Here is a 23,125-nt window from a genome sequence, read left to right as displayed (position 1 = left end):
GACTGGAGTCATCCTCTCTGGCCACACCCCGAAACAGGTGAGTATCTCTCAGACCTGTGACGTCACCAGGTAGGCCTACAGAAATTCCCCCCAAATAAGCAGTTTATGGCAGAAAAGCCGACTGACAAATGATCGGTGGTGGAAAGAATGCTAACCATGTTATGAAAAATCACCATAAGGTTTTATACCATAGACTCTATATCATAGTGAATAGCATAATCAATAGAGAGTTTAAATGACGACCTTAAATGATTTACCTTAGTGGTATTTTTAATCTCCTATGATATAATATTCTAAGAGTTTCGGTCCAAAATGAAAAAAATGGCACCCACTCCCCCATATTGACTACTGGCATGAAAGCTAAACACATGGGTTAGTATTGAAGTTAAGAGTCATCTTAAGACATTTGCTTCTTATTCATTTTTGATTTTTGAGGACAAAATCATTTATGTTTTTCAAATATTGCCTATTGAATTTCAGGTAGCAACATTTTCACAAAATAGATAAATAGTGTAGTGGAGATAATAATAATATGCTCAGACTGGGCGCTAGTTTGGTGCTTGTCACTAGGTTCACCCCGGGGTCTCGGCCAGAACATCACTTAAGGCCATGTTTCTCAGAGTATGGATAAATAAAGGGCTGAGAGAGGTAGATATGCGGTTTACTTCCTTTCTTTACTTCTCCTTTTGCAGCAACACATACAGGTATTCCAGTGCTCATGCAATAACAACTGGATGTTATGGTTGTGGTTTCTCTTTCATTCACGCACAGATCACTTGTAATAAAGTTATTGCACTGCACAACCGTAGCCCATCACTTGACTGAAGCACACGACTTTTTACTGCGTGACGTCAGTTACGATATAACACCATCACATGGGTTGGCTCACCCTATAAAATTACCAGCACTGAATAAACAGATACAGCACATCAGACATAGAAGCCCCATATGGGCAACAGTACTTAATACTCTAACTCGTAACTTTGGGGCCTTTTTTACAAATAGCGTTTTATATAGTTTTGCTGTGACGAAATCACCTCCACAAACAACAAGCATCTTGTAAAATATAGTTCCTCAATAAAATAGGCCTAATGGGACAGGGTAAATGCACTCCACTTAATCCTATATGGGTCAACATGAATCTTCCATCTGAAAGGCAAGTTTAGAAATATAAATTATAATAAACATTTAACACAATGTCAAAGACATGAATGAATGATAAACAAAGAGCCCTGTTTAACACTGTGCAACTTCCACTGCACAGAGAAGCGACAAAAGATGTCTTCTTCTTCTTCTTCTTCTTCTTCTTCTTCTTCTTCTTCTTCTTCTTCTTCTTCTTCCTCCCCACTCCCCCCTCTGGTCAATGCCTCTTCCATTCTCCTCATCTCCTTCAGGAGCTCCTCTCTGTCATTATCCATCATGTTGGACTGGATAAGAGTGTCACCTAAATACTGGAAATGTAAGCAGTACTACTCAAAAATCCAACTAATATAGTTGTAACTAGTTATTTCCCACCGTAGTAGATAGGATGTAGACACACATGACTTGGAAGGGAGAGGTTACAGTGATTCAATTTAAACCAGAATAGCCTGTGTTCTCCAGCAAATTATGCATGATTAGATTACTTCATTAGTTTATAGCATAGATGCAGCTATTGAAAACAACAAACTCTAGTTCTTCCTCCTAAAGTGATAATAGAACATCTCCATATTTGAAAAAGACCACACCAATTTCACTTAAGAAAACATGTTTTTTTTTTTTTTTAACACTCAGGGTCTGTGTGACAATGACTGTTCTGGCTAAAACCACTAGATGTCAGCCTAAACTTATTTTAATCTGAGGTGGGCTTCTGCATGCTCTGATTTCTGGCCATGGATAAGTTTGACAGTTAACCGTTGAATTCTCTGCAATTCAAACTAAACAACATGGCTGCTATCTGCATATTATTTATGCCTACACTACCAGTCAAAAGTTTGGACACACCTGATTGAATGTGCTATGTTTTTCATTATCTTAAAACCATTTTGACCTAAAGGCTTATGCTTAAATGCTTAAAATTTGTTTTTTAGACAAATATAAATAGTGAAGTTGATGCCTATGTATGAATTTCTTTCCAAAGCCTTTGTCTTTCCATCAAGGCAAAGGGCGGCTACATTAAAGAATCTAAAATATAAGATAGTTTTGATTTGTTCAACACTTTTTTGGTCACTGCATAATTCCATTTGTGTTATTTCATAGTTTTGATGTCTTTACTATTATTCTAAAATGAAATGACTGGTAATGTATATATGCTTTTAAACATTGCTTCTTTGACAAAAGGCTTGGCCATAAGTCATCTGGATATGAATGGGACTAACTTGTGTGTGAGCGTGTGTGTCTATTTGTGTGCTAAGATACGTGGTGCGTCCTTCAAATTCCCAAAGATTGTTTTCCCTCTCTCCCTTAAACACACCCACTCTGCACCTGTGAGCACAGACCTCCAGTGCAATTTTTCCTGCTATTGTATTGTCCTCCCAGAAACTCTGCCAAGAACCACTCTGTTTTTCCTACTTGTGCTCAGTTGTTTCCTGTTCCTCTGCTGCGCTCTGCCGAGACCCTGAAGCACAAACAGTTCACTCTGCGTTCAAGTGGAGATTAAACCGGCGCTATCTTACATTTGACCAGTCAGTTTTAATTGAACTCTGAGAGTGTAAACAACAACAGTATCCCAGTCTCTATGCAAGTTCAAACCCATTAAAGTTAATTTTACACTTTTAGATAGTTTTGAACAGCCGCCCCAGAGCAACATCAGCGCTATGAATGAACAAACAACACTCCATTCAACACTTGTCAACTCAAATTAACTGTCACTGAAAAATCAACACTGGAAAATTTGCTTATGTAAAACGACAGCTCATCCAATAACAATACAGTAGAACTACATTATACCTTCCACCTTGCACAGGTTTATTTCACACACACACACACACACACACACACACAAAACACACACTTGTATCCTCAGTATGGTGATGTCATATTTCCCTGCTGATGCCTCTGCAAAGCCCAGGAGGGAGTTGCTCAACTACATTCCTGGCATAGTCTACAGCTGTGAGCGGTCACTTGGCCAACTCCTCCCCATCACGCACATACGTGAACCTGCGTGCACACACACACACTCTCTCTCTCTCTCTCTGAAACACACACACACACGCACACACACACACACACGCACACACACAGATATGAAAACACACAAAAGGACCCAGCAGAGCCAGTCTTCTTCTCCCTGTACTGAATGTTTTAAAAAGGATTCCTCTTGCAGTGGCATATTATCCAATCCAAACATCCCTGCGTGTCATGATTTATTGGACCCGGGGAGTTGAAAACAGGCTTCAAAATAAATAATAAATAAATAAATAAAATACAACCTGGTTTTCATTGTTTCTGCTGACTTTATTTGCTGAGAAGATGCAAAGATAAGCACTGCTGGTTGTAATGTCTGTATTAAGCTACACTGCATCTTGCCAGTTTAATAAATAGATCATCAATGGACGCAAGTGTTACAAAAAATGAAATTACAAAAATGTTCCTGTTACATAACAAATTATGTCGATGAAACAACTATAAGGCTGACATCTGTTGTTGAGCTAGCAGAACTGCATTTTGACAGAATTGTGTGTGTGTGAGGTTAGTGTGTTTTGAAATCGTGTTGACCCAGTTGTGTAGTAAAGACGGGCAGTCTGTGATTACAACAATGGACAAAGACATTGTGGGTGATGAGTCATACTCAATTACACATTGTCTCGTTAACAGAAAACTAAGGAGTCATCTCTCTGTTCTCTCTCTCTCTCTCTCACACACACACACATGCACACACACACACGCACACACATAAAGTACCAGAGAGCAGAAAACACAATCCATCAGTGATGGAACAAAGCCAGATCAATACATTGACATAAGTCTTGCCTCAAAGCAAGCATACCCAACATAGTGGAAGTAAGACATAATTTTATGACAAAATAAGAAATAAGACTGACAGGTTCCCACAAATTATGTTATCAGTAGTGTGTGTGTCTGTGTGTGTGTGTGTGTGTGCGTGTGTGTTAGATAACAGATAAAAGTGTTGGTTTAGTTGTTGACACAGCACTGATAAGACAAGAAAAGACCAATTTATTTACCAATTATTAATCCTAAGAAAAACACTTGATCTTATATACACAGTCATACACAAGTGCTTAGACAAACATAATGATTTACAAATTACAGCGATCATACAATATCACACACGCAACACACACATAAATAGGTCGAGTTTACATATAAAAAAAGGAATCATACCAAAGTACAAAAATCTTTTTAAGGCAAGTGGCAGTTCAATTCCACCAAAATGTACAAAAACCTCTTTCGACTTTCCGTCAGGCTTTAGTCCCTTTGAGAAAAATAATGACTTTGTGCCAACTCTGACACCTTTAAATCCAAGATGAAGATTAAGATAAACATCATATCTGCATTTGGTAATTTTCGGTTAGCCTACTGCTTTCATGGAACAATTTTATTAACTATTTAATTTCCTTTCCTAGATACATTACTGCATGGCATACACTGAACGACACAGTGTGTGTATTATAGTACAGTGTCTAGATCCTTTACAATAATGGTGTTGTCATACACCTACTGTTTCACAACCATGATTGTTTAATGTGGTTGTCTCACCAAGTGGAAATGAATGGGCTCATTGTGCTGGGAGCGTAAAGGGAGTCTCTCTGGACCGGGCCTTTTCTAAAGTGTCTAGGGGTGACTGGCCGTGTTCTGCTGCGAGGGGATAGTCCGGGTATCCCCACATTAGTTCAGTGTTAGTCTAACTGAGCTGTACGGGGCAGCTGGTGACAGAAACCGAGCAGCGATGACTTCATCATTCAGCGACGTCACAGACAGAAAGCTCCGTAACAGTCTAGATGGTGTTGTAAAAGTGTGTGTTTGTGTGTGTGCGTGTGTGTTGTCCATTCTTTCATTCATCAGCATTGATTCAGCTTTGCTTCCACTCCAATCAAAATGTAATATTTTTCATGGTCAGCTGTGCCTTCCTCGGTTGTTGTAATCCACGCTCTGGATATCCTCAAAGGCGATTCTGTCATCCTATTGGTTGACATGCAGGTCCCACAGTCACCGATGGCTGTACACTCCGTCCGCTGTAGCTTTCAGTCAGTCAGACGATGAGAGAGTCTCGGCTGAGAAGCGTGCTCTGGAGAGAAGAAAAAAAGCACAAGCGATCAAAGCAACAGAAGAGAGCGTCGGCAATCATGAAAACATTATCTTCTTTAGTGGAGTGAGACAGTGAAGAGGCAGTAGACATTAGCCAAACTGTGTTAGGGGTAGTGAAGTGTCAAAAGGGCGGACATTTTGGCTGCCTCGCTTCCTGAACGTAAGCGACGCTATGAACCTGCCACAGCTCAGCCTGTATGTGAGGCCCTAACCCTCCACCAGACCCAGCTACAGAGAGAGGGGAGTTATATCCTCCTCCATCAGTGGAATCAGGGACCTCTGCATCTTTTTTTTTTTTACAGGGGGGCAAAGCAGGAAGTAAAGCAAGAAGAGCCTGACCTATAGGGAAATATGGATTTTCCCTTGAGGGAGGCAGAGATCTATTCATTACTTTTACACAATAATGTTAGCATTGCAATCATAAACAGTTATGATTGAATGTGTATTAGGTACTGTGTAGTTATACTGTAACTATGAAGAAGTTAAAGCAATATTAAGAGTTGTAATATTGTGATCATGGTTGTTAATTTGTCATTAGTGTTATGGGTCGAGAGTAACACCATATTTCTAAACATCTGTAGTGTTAACTGAATGCGGGGGAACTATTGGTCATCTTCAGAAAACATCTGTCAGTGAAAGGGAGGATAGGAGAGTTCTCTAAATTTTAGAGTGTTGGCTGAATGGTACCAGATGCACCAATAATGGAATTGCTGATAGAGCTCAGCAATGGGAACCTTTGCAAAAAGTAGTAAGGAGTAATTTTGTAGTTAAAAAAAATTTTACTTTTGATTTTATTGGATGACCCGTGGATGATTGGTTGATTCTGTAGAATTTGATGTGAAGGAGGGGAGAAAGAAATGTCTAAAAAGTCTTGAGAATCACTCCTCTACTATTCATACTACTATTCACTCTACTATAAATTCAGAGGCATCTCTTTTTCACTGCCTTTGAACAAAGAGGAGGAAGTTTTGCTCGAGACTCATAGAATTCAGAGAAATCTCTTTTTCATTGCCTTTGAACAGATTTTTGGTCTTACTCCTCTCAGACCCTTTAGAGAGTTAGACTAGGCGGGGAAACCTTTCTTTCTCTCTTTCCATAAATACATTTTAATTTAACTTAATTTTGTAAGTATTATTATTATCTCCCATCTGAGGGGACTAGCTTGGGGATGTAAAATAGATTTTAATGCTCTAGAGTAAAGCAGTAAAAGTATACTTGCTGCTTAAATACTAATCCAGCAACCACACTAACCATTGTTGCACTTAGGGAGGAGCTGTTATTAACTGAAGTGGCCCTATGCTGTATCTTTAAAGGGGCCAGTAAGGGTGCAGTTAGGGTGGCAGTAGGGAAGGCTTCAGGACAGCTGCTGGACGAGTACCTCCTGCCACCAGTCTGTAGATTAGAAACTTATACTGTTAACTACAGGAGGGGTAAAGAGTGAGGCTGGTCTGGGGTCCTGTACAGTAGAACCTGGGACAAATTGCATTTCAACTTTATTCACATTATTTGAAGATTTGCCTAACACCCTCCTGGAGGGCCAGAATGGACAGAGTTGGCTCTGGTGAATTAATTTTCTTCAAATGACAAGTCTTTGGTGTTGAATACCATTTTGGCCCAGGTGTGGCAGGGAGGAGGCAACCAGGCATGACATTTAGTGTTATAAAGTTGGTTGGATACAGAACAGAATATTCTACCTAGTTTTCATTCTGGTAGCATCTGAACCTGACCTGTCAAAGGTACAACAACAACACTTAGGCCTATAAAGCTTTTTGATACTGTAGTGCAGAGTCAGTCACACCTGTGCTGCACTAGCTGATATAATTCCTGTCACTTTTTAGTCACACTTTTAGTGGCGGCACACTACAGAGCTGCTGATTTTTGTTTGTCGTTTGAAAAAACAAATATCCTATCTAACCAGAACTGATATAATTTTTCAGATTAGGTATGACATCTTGGTTAGGTGTTCAGATGAATAAAGTTGACTAATACTATAGATGAAATAAACCCATCTAAACTTCTCATTTTATAGGATCCATAGCTATGAATTTAATGCAGAATAAAATATTCAAGGCAGGGTGTTAAATAGCTACAATCAACATAACCAATACACCATCCTAAGCCTACACGTAATCCAACAGCCCATGTCTCTAGCGGTAACTCACCACTTTCCGGGACTTGTCTCTGGGATCCTCTCTGCGGCTGGGCAGGGAATGGGCAGGAGGTTGAGAAGGGCGGGTGTGTGTGGCGAGCGGCCGTGGCGAGGGCCTGTCAGTCCTGCTTCGCTCCGTCTCTGAGTACGCTGGTAGAGAATCTCCTTCCCCCGCCTCAGGCCTATTACTAGGCGAGCGGCTACAATGGCGGCTAGATTCACCGCTGCTCTTTTTCGAGCTGCCCTTTGAGGGCGCGTCTGAATCTTCTTCCCCCCGGGCCCCGCTCTTCCCCTGGCCGACCCCTCGCAGCTTGGCCTTGCGCTCCAACAGGTTGCTAAGGAACGTGCCATCGTAGTCCTTGTCTCGAGAAGAAGTGGAGGGTGGACTGACGCGTGGAGGAGGTGGGACGGGGCGGTCACTATCCCAAGTGCCCCTTCGCTTTGTGGGTGAGGAAAGCGGGCTTATGTGGTGTCCATTTCTCTTGTCTCGTCTGGGACGATCATCGCGGTCACTGTCGTCGCCAAGATCGTCTTCATCGTTGTGATAACGCTGTGGTGGGCCATCCCGATAGGAAGGGTACCGGCTGAACTCCAGAAGCTCGAGCTCATAGTCCCCGCTTTCTTCTTCCCTTCTCTCCACCCCTCTGCCCCCCCGCTGCCTATGAGAAGCAGCAAACTCCTCCAGCTCCTCCAGTGAGCCGGTCCGGCCAGCCGTACGGAAGGTCTTCCTGTGCAGATGTTCTGAGCGAGGATTCCACCTACAAAATACAACATGAGGCAGAGATAGTGAGCATATGTGTGTATGTTTGTATGTGTGTGTGTGTGTGTGTCTTCATGTGTGTCCATACCTGTTGTGGTGGTCCTCCTGGCTCTGGTTGCGGTGGTGTTGGTTGCGGGCGGGCCTGCGCGCCTGAGAGGAGGAGGAGGGGGGGTCATCACTGTAACGGCGCGGAGGAAGGGGCTCGTCACGGTAACGCTGAGGCTCCGTATCGAGATTGTCACGGTAGCGTTGAGGGGATGGAGGGTCGTCACGGTAACGCTGCGGTTCTGGGCTGCGGGTTTCACGGTGGCGCTGGGGTTCAGGCGCAGGGTCGTGGTCCGGGATGGCGGGCAGAGCTTTCTTCTGGACGTTCCGGTACGTTTGGCGGAAGCCGGTGTCTCCCTCGTGGAGAGAGCTGAGCTCTGATAGGCTACAGGCTGCATAGGTCACACCCATACATGAATGAATGAATGAATGAACACAGAAGAAAACAATCAAACAGAGAAATTAACTTTTGGCAGAGTCAGACAAATAGGATTTAGGGGAAGAAAATGATGATGGAGAAAGAGTCACATTCAAGGTCTGCAAGTGATTATATGAAGTGTAGAGTAAGATACGTCAAAAACATGCTCTCACAGGTAAGTAGGCATGCACACACACTACTATACATGTCAAGACTGAACTACAACAAATTCATAAAGAATATGCAGAATGCTTGAGTGCAGAGAGGCATGCCAAGACAAGACTTGAAGCTCAAGGAGAGAATAAAAGGTCATTTGAAGGCTAGAGCATGTTTAATTTTAACTCAAAAATAGACACTAGTGACAATATAGATAGTATAGCATGCAAAGTGGATTGATTGCAATAGCATGCAATAGTAGATCTTGACAGCATGCTGAGAGTAAAGCCACAGGACTGATTTATGAAGCTTACACTGGTGGCTGTTGGACCTGGCAGGGTTGAAGTGAGCCAGCTGTTTCTCTACATACTGAAGCACCCTGAGAGAGTCCTGATCCTGAGACGAGGGCACGCGGTAGGGAAGCCCTACTCCATGCATTGGCACTGGAGACACACACTTAACCCATCAGCATGGAGAACAACTGTGTGTCTTTGTTTGTGTGTGCGTGAATGTGTGTGTTACTTGTGGTTTATTATTGTAAGGACACAATCATTCACCCACCAGCGCACACCAAGACCTCACCTGCTGCCAGTAGGCTGCTGTCAGAGTGGGGGACAGTAGACATCTTTTCCACCAGGGAGGGGGGAGCGATGGGAACCATGGTTGGGACACCAGAGACAAAGTATGGAGGGTAGGCAGCCATCTGAGGGGTGGAGGTGCCTGTCTTTATACCCTTACCTGCCTCATACACTGGACAGAGAAACACACATTCACATTAAGCCTTTTCAGAAACACATTATTCATACAGTGTAAGTAATATGAACTGTATATGAACATAAAGGATAATAACGGCGTCATTTTTTGTTTTTCCTATCACCATTAATGCCTATGAAGAGCCTAAACTCACTGATGTATTTGCCACAGTCAGAGGCTACTAGTGTCTGTTCTACTGCAGGTTTGCCCGACCTCCTATTAGGCTCCCATTGTTTTCAAAAATACATTAAAAACAGTTTTTAGAACATGCTGCTGCATTGACAGGATGCATTTCCTAACATGACTTTCTGAACGCAGCTAATTATCACATTTAATGGGGACTATTTTCACTTTTTCCATTCCACTGAACACTGTTACGTACTTCTGGTGGCAGTGAAGAGGCAAAATGAAACAAGCTGTTTTTAATGTATTTTTGAAAACAACAGGAGCCTATGAGGTGAAGTGAGGCAAACCTGCAGTAGAACAGACAGCAGTAGCTCCTGACTGTGGCAAATACATTAGTCAGTTTAGACTCTTCATAGGCATTAATGACGATATGAAAAAAAAACCCTAAAATTACGCTAGTATTATTATTGTGGAATAAATTGGGAATAAATCTGTTATGTGTGAGTATTTGAATGTGTGTGTGTGTGTGTGTATGTGTGTGTGTGTGTGTGTGTGTGTGTGTGTGTGTGTGTGTGTGCGTTCATACTCACAGTGTCTAGGGCAGCAGCATGTGTCGGGGCAGCACCAGCAGCTGACGTAGCAGCAGCAGGAGTGAGGGCAGCACTGGCACCAACACACTCCCACCAGCAACAGGAACAACACAATGCCCAGGGCCACGGCCGCCACAAACACCCACTCTGGAAGTACACACACACACACACACACACACACACACACACACACACAAAGGTCAACATAGTAACAGATTGTTCCGATTTTATGAGATCAGATCACTGCACATTCACACTTGGCCTGGAAATGGCTGTCATGCACATCCTGGGGTGGTATTTATTTAAAGCTGTCTGTATTGCATCCAGACTACATAGAATTAAAATCACAATGCGAGCCTGACCACTTTTGAATACAAATTACCATACTAGAGCAAAATATGACTTTAGCACCTCCAGACCTAATAGAAGTTACATTAAAACTCATGTGTAACCATATGCCAATACTCCAATCTGAATAAAATACACATGGATCAACAGCTTAACTTGATTATTTCACTTTGATTAGGATCATAATCTGAGTATCCAAGACATGTGGTGTATTGCATTATTAGTGTCATTATTGGAGGGCTGTTTACTTAGAATAGAATGTAATCAGTAATTAATTAGTAATCCTGCCCTTCTGACTTTCAGTGAGTTACAAAACCTTTAATGTGTTTCATGTGAACAACAACATTCTTTTGCTTATATTCAGCCTTTATACCTCTCAAGTTTCAGCATTTAATAGTTTGTGGGAATATCACATGGGAGCAACAGAAATACTATCTAGCATTATGACAGGAGGGAAATTATTGATATTACATTTAGATGACAGGGTGATTGAATAACTTTTTGATTGCATCAAAATAAAATAGTCTTTAGACATTCTTTTTCCACTGTGCATGTAAACTGCTTAAACAAAATATTCTCAGAATCAGATTAAGGGCAATAATAAGACTAAGATTATTGCAAACATGTAAATGCAGTTATTAAGTATTAGAGTGAGGAGTGAGACAACCAGTAGAGTAGATAAACTATATGTCTATGGGGACAAAGGGGAGGAAAGGGAAAGAGAAGGCAGATAAGTAAATCTTCAACAATGTAAAACCAAGGACAACATGCACGCACCCGTGCACGGACACACACACACACACACACACACACACACACACAGGAAACCTGACTATTCTACAGGAAGGAAAGGGACAGTTTATGCTGCTATGTAAGAGACCGAAGATTTGGCTGTTACAACAAATGAGGTTGTAATGTGATCTCACTCACAACCATGATGACCCCTACACAAACAAGAACTGCACATACACACACACACACACACACACACACACACACACACACACTCATCAGTATTGTGGTAGACACAGCACAGTTCAGAGCAGCGTGGGAGTAGATGTTGACGAGAACATGTACTAATGCAACACTAAGACTAGAGATAAGCTAGAGATAATGCAGTAACCATTCTGGCTGAATGAATCATACCAAGTCACTCAGGGGGCTATTTCCATACAATTCATCCATTCATTTATTCCTCCCACAAACTCCACGATGACAGGAATTTGACATGACATAAACAAAACGCCCTTCCTCTTGATCATTACGTTTTCTGGGGTAGTGTCCAAATGATGTGTGATGACAAGTTAACCACAACCATAAATAGCTGTGATAACCATAATAGCTGTTTTTCCAACGCGGCTCATCTTAGAGGAAGCCGGGAAGTACTGGCCAGCACATTATTTGGCGGGTGTGGATCATTCCATTGGGCTAAAACGGCTCCAGACTCCACTCTGTCGGAGCATCACACGAGCTGAATCACAAACACCTGTTGCATTGGTGAATATTGATACTAGCTAGGTGAGAGCTGATTGGACAGTGTTAGAGCAGTTAGGTGGGGTTAGTTGGAATGGAAGGAGCCAGATGAGGAGAGGACACATTATGCCCCTACCTGGCATAATCTTCAAATCAAAGTCTGGCAGGAGATCTTCAGGCACACCTGAGAAACCTGGAGAGAGACAGAGCATAGGTGACAAGAGGAGGAGAGGAGAGGAGAGGAGAGGAGAGGAGAGGAGAGGAGAGGAGAGGAGAGGAGAGGAGAGGAGAAGGGATGGGGCTGACATAAATTGGAATGACTGATTCAAAGAAAGTTATTGTTGCAGCAGCATGCATGAAGAAAGAAGGAAGAGAGAGAGAGAGAGAGAGAGAGAGAGAGAGAGAGAGAGAGAGAGAGAGAGAGAGAGAGAGAGAGGTGGCAGGTGAACACAGCAGCATGCATCAGAGGGCATTCTGGCCCTGTTCCAGAAAGTCTCCATATCAGGGCCGCTTTGTCGATCAGCAGATTGATCATATGACTTCTCTCACATTAGTAATTGTGAAGATATGTTCACTTTGTGCTGGTAAGAAGACAGACTGGAACATGAGGAACCATTGTCAAGTAGATAACATGAGTGCCACTAACAGGCAGGAGCTGTGAGTAATGTTACATGCAGAGCTGCAAAATCACAGATGAGTTTATTCCAGTCTGGAGTTCAGAGATTTGTCCGGAGTCAGCGAAAGAGCTGCAGTGAAACATTTGGTTCCTGAAACTCTCTGTCTGTCTGTCTGTCTGTCTCTCTCTCTCTCTCTCATCTGGCTATGATGACAGCGGTGACTATCCAGAATTGGAGCGTCATAAATCCAAGCGAGAGCCAGTGACGTTAGCGAAATGCCCTACATCCTTACAAAATGATCCTGTCCTTTCTACCCTTCTTCCGTGCACCTTGCTTGTGCTATGTCTTTCGCCTTTCATTCTTCTCTCAAATTCTATCATGTTTTATCTTAAAAACACTGATTTAGGCGAGACTGCCCTGTGCAACGTCAGCGGATGTTTGAATGTTTGAATGAGATGACCCCCCTGCTATTTTATTGACTTCAGTAAAGCCTGCTATATAGGCAGTGTATCGTAGCTGGTACGAGAATGTGCATGTGAGCGCGTGTCTTGGGGTGCATATGTCCATGTGTGCATGTGAGTTTAAGCATTCGATTGTGAAAAGTGAAAAAGGAAGGAGGTGTGAGAGAGGTGAAAAGGTGACGCTGTTTTATATAGTGTGATTGTGCTGAGGGACATGAGAAAGTGGGGAGTACTGGAGAAACAGAGAGAGCAGGCCTGACTATCTTGGCCTGGCACAGGCTGACAGTGCACATACCTCACTCTGTATCTCTCTGGAAGGCTAACTGTGTTCTTTGCTGGCTTTAAAAACAGAAAGAAACCTAGTAAGTATATCGAGAAGCAGCTGAATTATCACATCAATGCAAACGACTAGATACTGAAACTGTGTGGAGCGGTGTATTTGCATTATTTGCGTTTGCACATTTGCATTAAAGAGACTTCTGACCTTGTCAAGGAATTACCATTTTTATATTTATATTGAAAGTAGTAGTATTCCCAATTTACTTGAGTCAATTGTTGGGAGAATACTACTCTTTCACTGTATCGTATATGAGTAGTATCTATCTATCTATCTATCTATCTATCTATCTATCTATCTATCTAGTTGTCGGTCTTTCTCTCTCCCTCCTACTCAGGCAGTTGAAGGCAGCTCACTTGTGGAATTCCCACTCACTACTGAATTTGCCTGCAGGCTGGTGATTCACCCAGGTTTACTTTCAAATATCTTAGGTTTGCTTGTTTTACCCTCTCTAGTGATCTGGAGGGGCGGTGTTCACTGCCGCCACAGTGATGACTAGTGAAGGGAAGGCACTCCTGTTGTTATTAAATATATGCTCATGGAGCTCTATAAAACACACACACACACACACACACACACTCGCAGACACACACATACACACACACAGAGCCTATCCAACCCTGAGGATACACTGCTTCTCCTGAGAAAACGCTCTCTGAACCTTCTCCACACCACACTGTCTCTCACTGCACCTTCATTTTCTCACCACTCAAGTCTAACAAACGGCGTCGCCCCATCCATCTGTTGTACTTGTAATACTGGGCTCTCCTGTCCCTCCTCCGCGCCATTAAATCTTCCCCGTCTTCCTTTCTGTGAAGCCGTTCGCTCGACACAAAAGGCCCCTGAGCCATTCCCGTGGCCCCAACTGTCGTTATGGAAACACAACAAGTGGCTCACATGCCACGTTAGCTACGCCCATACCAGGAAATTCAGCCTGTGTTCCCTAAGCATATTTGTCCCATGCTGGATTTAGGGTCTCTCATTCAAAAGAAAAGGCCTTAAAGGTCAAATCATACAGGAAAATCATTTCACCTTTATTTGCCAGCGATATTATCCATATACTGGCCTCTATTATTATTATTATTATTATTATTACCATTATTACCAGTGTATGAAGGCTTTAATTAGCCTTAGACCAAGATGAGACATACTGTAAAGGGGATACACTCAATTCTCTGCTCCCTGCAAATTATAAAAACTTTTTGTCCAGTATTTACTGTGTGTGTGTGTGTGTGTGTGTGTGTGTACATAAGTCTCCGAGTGCCAGCCAAACAAAGGTCAGCCTCAGAGTGAATTAGAGCGCCAAGAGCCGCACAGCCTCTCAGCCATTGCTATGGTAATGCTTGTAACTGCACAAGACACAACACGTTACAAATGCTATTACAACATGGGACACGCAGCATTCGTACACGCACGCACACACACACACATATACACACACATACTGTACATATACACACATATACGCACAAAAAAATTACCTCATGTCCACAGCACCGCAGCCTTAAGTGGCATTTAAGTGTGATTGGCCCACATTCGCACAAGTGGTTATTATTCTACAGTAGCACTTGTACTACTGTTACATTCTTTGAGGTATGCAATCACATATGAGTGAGTGCAGTTGCTATGGCAACGCTTTAGGCAAGGAAAAGAATGCCCAAGCAGTGCCACTGACTCTTATAAATCAGCTCATTAATGAGCCTGTATTGTACTGTCAGTGATGAATAGGTCAGCTTAAGAAAGGCATGTTACATAACAAGAACCTCTAAAACAATCAAATTTAAATGGTTTATCGGTGTGTGTGTGTGTGTGTGTGTGTGTGTGTGTGTGTGTGTGTCTACAGTGAATTATATATTATATTTTCAAATTTCACAACTAAAATCCTTTACAGTTCATGTTGTGTTGGGAAAGGAACGGCGGCTTACCAAGCACCAGCAGCTCCACTGGGGCTTCATTCTTTCCCTCTAGATCATCAGATATCACCACTTTGCAGATGTAAACTCCGCTGTCTCCCCACTGGACCTCCCCTAAGCGCAGATCTGCTTCTGCATGGGAAATGATAAGAGGGCAGAGATGAAAGGCAGTTTCCTTTTACACCTCACTATTCCCATATGGGAGCTTATCAGTAGGGGAGGAACAGATGGGGAAATAAAGAAAGAAAGAAGGAAAGAAAGAAAGAAAGAAAGAAAGAAAGAAAGAAAGAAAGAAAGAAATAAGGAAAGAAAGAAAGAAAGAAATAAAGAAAGAAACAAGTGCAGGTGAATGATTTAGTATCATTTAGTATTCATTCATCTTCAAGTCACAATGAAATGAAAAATGACTTTTGCACCTTGTTAGCAAATTCTCCATATAATGTATACACATTCATCAATAAATGCGAAAAAGTTAAGAAAAAAAGTTATTTTCTCATATTTTTACATTTTGCTTCCTAGAAAACAATATATTTTTAGTGGCTACTTCATGGCGTACCAGCTTATGTACATAAACATTTCAACCAATAATAAGATCACAGATCTTCAAGCGGAAATATAAATAATTACTGAAGCAACACCATCAAAATGCCATTTCCTTGTGACGTTGAAGCTTAAATATAGCTTCACCTGGGAATGGACTAGAGTAGACGATGCTAGGCCTCTGACTCCATTGTAAGGGGGTCAGACATGTAAATACAGCCAACAGGATATGGGTTGTATAATTCACTTCCTTTTCCTGTTAGCCAAGAATGGGGGAGGAGAGACAGGCTGACCAGACTGCAGCGCTGTAATAAATGACCAGTGATCAGTCCTCTTTTACTATGTTGACAAAGTAACAACAAACATAGTAACACCTCTACTGCTTTAGTGTACATGTAGGACACTGAAACATACAATACTACTTTCTCTCCTCTGTGTGGAGTTTGCGTGTTCATGTAGGTTTGCTTTGGTTTCCTCCCACCGTCCAAAGACATACAAGTTAGGTAGATTGGAGACTCTAAATTTCCCATAGGTGTGAATGTTTGCATGAGTGTGTTTGTCTATCTGTGTGTTAGCTGGACAGTCCGTTTTCCGCCCAATGCATGCTGGGATAGGCTCCATCCCCCTCCCCCCCATGACCCTGAATAGGAATAAGTCTCTAAATGTCTCTAAATGCTACATAGTCTAAACTTTCAATATCCCATCTCATTTTTTTGGCCACCTACAATACTGCTGCACTGATAAGTCTGGTTAGTACAGGTAGGTTACTAAACAGGCAACCCAGCAGAGAATACAAATCTAGAGCGTGACAGCTGAGGAACTGGACTTCGCTATGAACACAAACCTGTTTCAAGAACACCACATAAGACAGGAGGTGGAGAGGGAGAGAGGGGAAGAGAGAAAGAAAAAAAATGGAAAAGTGAAAGGGGAAAACATTAAATCAAATAACATCAGAGAGGGGCAGTGTGTGGTGGAATGTGGACGGATCTGGATTGCAAAAGTAAAAGGACGACATTGAAGCACATCAGAGGGAAGGAGTGAGAGGTCAGGATGAAGGAGAGGACAACATTAAAACCGTCTCTTTTGTCCGTGTGCCTGGCGAGTGAAGACAAGGCTGATTCTTTACCCAGAGTTAGGGCTTCATAAATCTGAGGCCCGCTAACAAGGCTACCTTTCTGTCTCCTACATGCACACACACACACACTCATGCACCCACATACACACAAACACACACGCACGCACGCATGCATTCACACACACTAATGTCCCTTGGATGACATCGATGTGATGGTAGGCAAGTGGTAGAGCAGGAGCGGGGACAACAGGATTGCATAAGCATGAATTCCCATGGTTGTTCACTATATACTGGTGCAATATTTTGTAATAACACTGTGTTTTATGAGCAGGACAGATCTCAGTCATCTACATATCAACATAAACTGACAGTAGCCCATTTTTTATTGGCTTACAGCCCATAATGTTGTTTATTTGTCTATCCATATACTGGCTATCCCTTTGATTTCCAGGTTAAAAGTTACAAATGATCAATTTGTAAAGGAATAAACAATATCAATACATAATAATACTACAATAGATATTCCTTTTTACAGACAAGGTTATTTTCATGTAGGCTTTGACCCACAGTAAGCCATTATAAGGATATCATTACATGTCATTAGATGCCATTATAAGGATGCCTGTTGTTGCTTTGTCTGACTTGTAACATTCATTATTATAATACAAAAAATGCATTAGCACATTCTCTATCCTATTGGCTGCAAGGATTTTCCTATAGCTAACAGATAATGCTTGATATTCACAGGATTGCTATTACAGAGACTGCACCCAGCTGTACAGTTTGTGACAGTTTGCAAACAACTAATAAACAACTAATCTCTCTAATCTCTCAACTAGAATCTCTCTTCTTCACTTAAGACAAAACAGACGGGGAAGCTGGAGAGGGAATCTGCGTGAGAGGTGTGGACAATGCATTGATTTATGCCTACTTTCTTTCCCAACACTTGCCAGGCAACTTTGGCAGTAGGAGAAAGCACATTAGTTAGTAGTAGGGATGGGACGGTATACTGAAATTCAATATATCGCAATTAAAAAATTTATAAAAATGTATCGCGGGGCAGAAACATGAATTGCGATATTATTATTATTATTCTGCTGTAGTAATCACAAATGAGGCGGCTTGCCCATCACAATTTCACAAGCTCTCCATCGAAATTGTAGTATTTGCACTTTGTAATGACATTTTAAAATTGTTGTTTACATTCTATTAAGCCAGTGCCATTGCTAGAAAGATTTGTGGCTCAGAAATACACATGATAAATTCTGCACAGTAATACTTTGTTGTCATTGAATTTTTATTTATTACATCCTGTTGTGGTTGTATCGAATCGTGAAGCCCTTATCGCGTACTGAATCGTATCGTGAGATATATATCGTCCCATCCCTAGTTAGGATCAGTATGTTGTTAGTGTGATGAAACTGAGCAGCTTTACTGCTATGAACTCACCCAGCCTTGTGAGCTAGACAAGATCTCACTAATTGATCAACCACCAGGCTATCACTTCCCTGTTGGCCTACAGTGATTCTCCAGTTCAACTTGCCAATGGCAAGCAGGTGAATTGAAATCCCAACCCTGCTTATAACTGGACAGTGAAGTGTTGACCTGGCTTGCCTTTTGAAAAAAAGATGAATCTCCAGCACAGACATCAGTGAAAGCCAGACAACCATGCAGTGCTCTTACTGTTGATGATGGAGATGTCTCGGTTCTTGTAGTACTCTGACAGCGTGATCGAGGAACCGGAGATGGAGGCCACAGTGCGGACCGTCCGGCTGCTGTCGGCGCAGTCCAGGTAGGACGCCGTCATTCCCGTGTCGTAGCCTCCTCCGGCTCCTCCTGTTCCTCCCGCCAGCCCGCCGCCCGGGCCTCCGCTCCCACTCAGGCTGTCGGGGAAGCTGAACGCGTCTCGCGTGCGGTCGCGGCAGTACGACTTGTAGACCCACTGCACCACGGGGGTCTGGGTGGACACGCTGGTGTAGTGGCACGGCAGCACCACCGACTGGAACAGAACAGCATACCTCTTCTCGTCTCTCACAAACACCTGAACCGCCGAGCAACAGGGAGGGAGGACACCTGGGGAAGAGACCGAGAGGTAGAGAGATATAGTGACCATGCAGGGCACATGCCTCGGGGCCCCTAGACCATCAGGGGCCCAAAACATTCTGAGTCCCGCGTGTTCAATACATTTCAATTGAAATGTGCACCCAGGCCGGACTCTGACACACACTGCCCTGCCTGAAGCCCCTAGCTGTAGGCCACAATTTAGAATGATTATGGGACCCAAGCCTCTATTGACATTGGTGGCCCTAAACACGATTTCTATTGATACAGCTGCCCCAACCAATGACCTATTGATTGTATATTAATGATACATTTAGTGAAACACTGATTACATACTGCACTAATTACATACTGGTGGGGCAGGGGGGTCTATGTACAGACATAATCAAACATTTTCAATAAATTTCAACATTTAACAATTTTTCTGGTCCTTCCTGGTCCATTCCTGCCACCTATCACTTTGCCTCTTTAAAGACCCCAAGAAATGGCATCTTTACTCCCTGTATTTGATGCATTTCGCACTGAAACAGGAAAGTTTAAGGTGGGACAAAATGCAGTGAGGGATCATTCAAAAGTCTAAACCAATGGAATATGAGTCAGGGAGAGACAGGCAATTTTGTTTGATGAGAGGGGTGTGGAGGGGTGGGAGTGTTAAAAAATCTGATGGTTTTATTGGCTAGAAATGTATATTTACGCCTACTAGTGCAGCATGAGGCCACCATGAAAGATACTCTGTTAATTCATGGAAATTAAGTAAGATGAACAGACAATAGACTATGTGTAGATATGGATTCTAGTTTGTAAGCTGTTTTTGTTGGGACATAGATAGACCCGCTAGCCACAGCATGTGCCGGTAATAACTAGGAATGTGTAATTAGGGGGATTTGCTGACTACTACAGCAGACAGCAACACATACAGTTACAAAGATTTGGATGCTGAGTCAAGGTCTGAGGAGAGAGGGAGTGACACCTGTTGCTGTTTGCTTACTGTAAATATATCTGACAAATCGAATACTCCCTTCATCCCACATGCCTAACATCAGAGAATGGCAGTGGTTAAGCTATGAATTTGGATGAAATCATGCCCACTTTCCACCTAGCTGGCTGAGTAAAGATGAAAATACTTCAAGATAAAAACTTCCAAGAAATACCGTTTTTTTTTCCCTTTTTGCTGTATTGAAATAAAGCATTGTGCAGTTGGCAAAACCAGTGTGCAGAAAGGAGGCTGTACTGAATTTGTTTTTTGAGTCAGATCTGCTCGGTAAAGCTGACTGTGAGCTGAGTTGACTTGAGGTTGTTTTGGAGCTTCTGAAGCCGCAGGACTCTGGGTCACATGACGACCAGGAGCTGGAGCTCAGCACTTCAATCGCAACACACACTGGACACTGGAGAGGTGACCATGTGAAAAAACACCCGCACACACACCCTGAAACATCTGTGTCCTGCTGTGAATGTGTGTGTGTGTGTGTGCGTGCATGCGTGTGTGTCTCTGGTCAAGCAGTGGGAGGTGCGGCTGAACTCTGTGTTCTGAACTGGACCAGTGAACAGGGATGGAGAGAGCGATGTGAGGGGGTCGCTTCACTTAATCCAGTCCAGGCCTGCTGAAAGAATATTGTTTTCTTTCAATTACTAAGGGTGTGCCTGATTGAACACACTAGACTGCTGTCATAGAACTGATAGATTTCATCAAAAACATCAAACACCAAACCAAAAACAATGGTATGTTCTCAGAGAAGGCAAGAGGATTTCTTCTTGGTTCTTTAAAACAAAACCACTTGCTCGTGTAAAGTGCTGTGGAGAGACGGTGATTGAGCCTTTGCAATACAAGACATTGCACCTGAGGAATAAAGTCATACAGACAGACAGGCAGACAGAGAGGAATCCAGCGGACTAAAACATGAATTTCCTAAGCGACATTATTCTGAATTCTAGGAATTGGAACAAAAAAAAACCCATAAAGTTGGTGTTCCCGGGATCAGAGGCTGCAGGGAAATCCAGGCTTTATTAGTTTTCCTAGGAAGCCACCTCCAGAGGAGAAAACAAAAGCAGGAGGAGGGGAAGGATAGTTACTGGAATACATGTAATACTGGACATAGAGAAGGCTTGCTGGGGCTGCGGGGAGGTTGTTATTAGTAAAATTCAATACACTTCTGGAGAAATTCATATTTGGATGTAGTACAGATGGCTGCTTTCATGTCTGGACAATAGAGTCAGAACATTTTTAAAATGTTGACTATTCATTGATTTATTGCTGCTTGATTATTGCCCTCCTCTGGCGGGGCTGTTTTGTGAGTAGACATTTTTGTGTGCCTCCAAGTAAACATTTGGTTCAATTTAGTTGAGGAGGCAAAAATGATTTTACTGAAAGCAACTCATAACTGATTAGATGAAACTTCACAACATGAGCCCATAATTGGTTCAGGATCCAAATCTCCCTATTTGTTGATGTTAATCTACTCTCATTTGGTGAGGGTGTTGGTGGGCTTTTGTAAACACCTCTATAAACTGAATGATGTGGTAAACTGTTAATTTCACTGAGTGACCTGGTTAGAGCTGCTCCGATTGAAGTTAGACCTCCTAATCCACAACCCCCAGTGCTTCTCCTCGGATCACTCACACATGACTGAATACAATGTAACAGTCGGCTACAGCCCAGCTAATAACCGGGCCGTACAATAGAGCCATACACCCCGAGAAAATTGACATTCTTGCATACTTTCATACTTTTTGGCTTAATTTTCTACATAAAAGGTTGCAGATGATCTCTCGATTTGGCAGTGTAGAAAGGACCTTGATCTACAGGAAGGCTCACGGGCCCTCTGTTACCAATAAATTGTTAATATCCCTGAAAAAATATCACTATATATTTTTTTTATCGCTTCTAAATGCATAATTCATCCTAGCAAGCTTTATCATAAACGACCATTTGTGTCTAAACTACCTAAAGTAAGACTCCAAACTCAAACCTTCGGATTTAACAACCTGTTACGCACACACAGTCAGAGTGGACTATTATGTTTTGTTTTTCTCTTCAACATCACTTACCTGCCAGGCAAAGAATAATAATCCACCACCTCAGCATCAAAAACATTTTCCAAATCCTAACGGTGAATTTCATGAAAGTTCTGTGATTTACATCGTCTTCTTTCGTCTCATCCCCGTGGACTCCGTTGCTCCGCGCTTCCCGAGAGAATAAGCTATTGCAGATAACGGGACCGCGGCGTTTCAGGAGTGGAACCAGTGTCAAGTCAGATAGAATGAAATATATAACTTCCGGTAACAACTTTCAAAATAAAAGCCGTATTGCTGAACATGCGTTCGAGGTAAAATGAGGAATGTAGGCCTCTCTGGATTTAAGAATGTGCTGTAAATGAAAATACAAATGACTCCACAGTGTATTTTGACATGAGAAACAGAGGGTGAATCTGTGGTAAGTTATGTGAGGCGGGGACGGAGGGTGGAGCACGTTTTTGTGACAGATTTTACGCTTTTATTTTGAAGACTACAGGCTATGGCTTGACTACCGGGAATGTGCTGTACGAGTCTGTCTGACTTGACCCAGCTGGGAATGGGAGGCGCCGAGACTCTCTGGTCCTGCCGAGAGACAATGGATGGTGGCGGTGATGGAGGGAAGGGAGCAGGAGGGCAATGTCTGCAGCATGATTATACTACTTTTCAATGGTGAAAAAGACATTTCAGAGAACCTGCAGTGAGATTGTTAACGCACTTGACCAGGCGACATAAGGTACCCCCACCCCAAATAAAAGTATGAATGTTTATCCTAATAAAAAATCACCATAACTTCTAAAACTGATTTTGAATGTCTAAAATCTATCTACATTGCACTAGCAAAGGGGAAGACAAGAAAATCTAGTTAAGGTTTGATCACTTGACTTATAGATTGACTTGTTTGTTTGGTTGAGAGTCTGGTTGCGATGTAGCATTGCCATCTAGTGTTCAGGACAGCTGCAACAATTTAAAAACGTGATTTAATGAAGTTTTTTTCTTTGTGTGTGTGTATGTGCATGCACAAGGGTTCAAACTTTTCAAAAGAGC

The 23,125-nt window shown here is 42.4% G+C and overlaps 1 protein-coding gene across 1 annotated transcript; it reads right to left on the bottom strand.

The window, feature by feature from the left end:
* Positions 1–3,472: 3,472 nt before the first annotated feature.
* Positions 3,473–22,216, bottom strand: LOC139924090 (immunoglobulin-like domain-containing receptor 2). Its single transcript, XM_071915022.2, has 10 exons — positions 22,115–22,216; positions 18,692–19,081; positions 15,406–15,525; positions 12,202–12,258; positions 10,245–10,391; positions 9,358–9,525; positions 9,090–9,218; positions 8,245–8,593; positions 7,410–8,154; positions 3,473–5,227 (listed from the first exon to the last, which is right to left on the bottom strand). Exons 1-10 carry the CDS (start codon positions 22,185–22,187, stop codon positions 5,192–5,194), a joined length of 2,214 nt encoding a protein of 737 aa, XP_071771123.2. The 5' UTR covers positions 22,188–22,216; the 3' UTR covers positions 3,473–5,191.
* Between the last annotated feature and the right edge of the window lie 909 nt (positions 22,217–23,125).

This window comes from Centroberyx gerrardi, chromosome 1 (genome assembly GCF_048128805.1).
Source record: "Centroberyx gerrardi isolate f3 chromosome 1, fCenGer3.hap1.cur.20231027, whole genome shotgun sequence".
Taxonomy (NCBI): Eukaryota; Metazoa; Chordata; class Actinopteri; order Beryciformes; family Berycidae; genus Centroberyx; species Centroberyx gerrardi.
The sequence above is the reverse complement of the archived record's forward strand: the minus strand, read 5'-3'. Positions and strand labels throughout refer to the sequence as shown.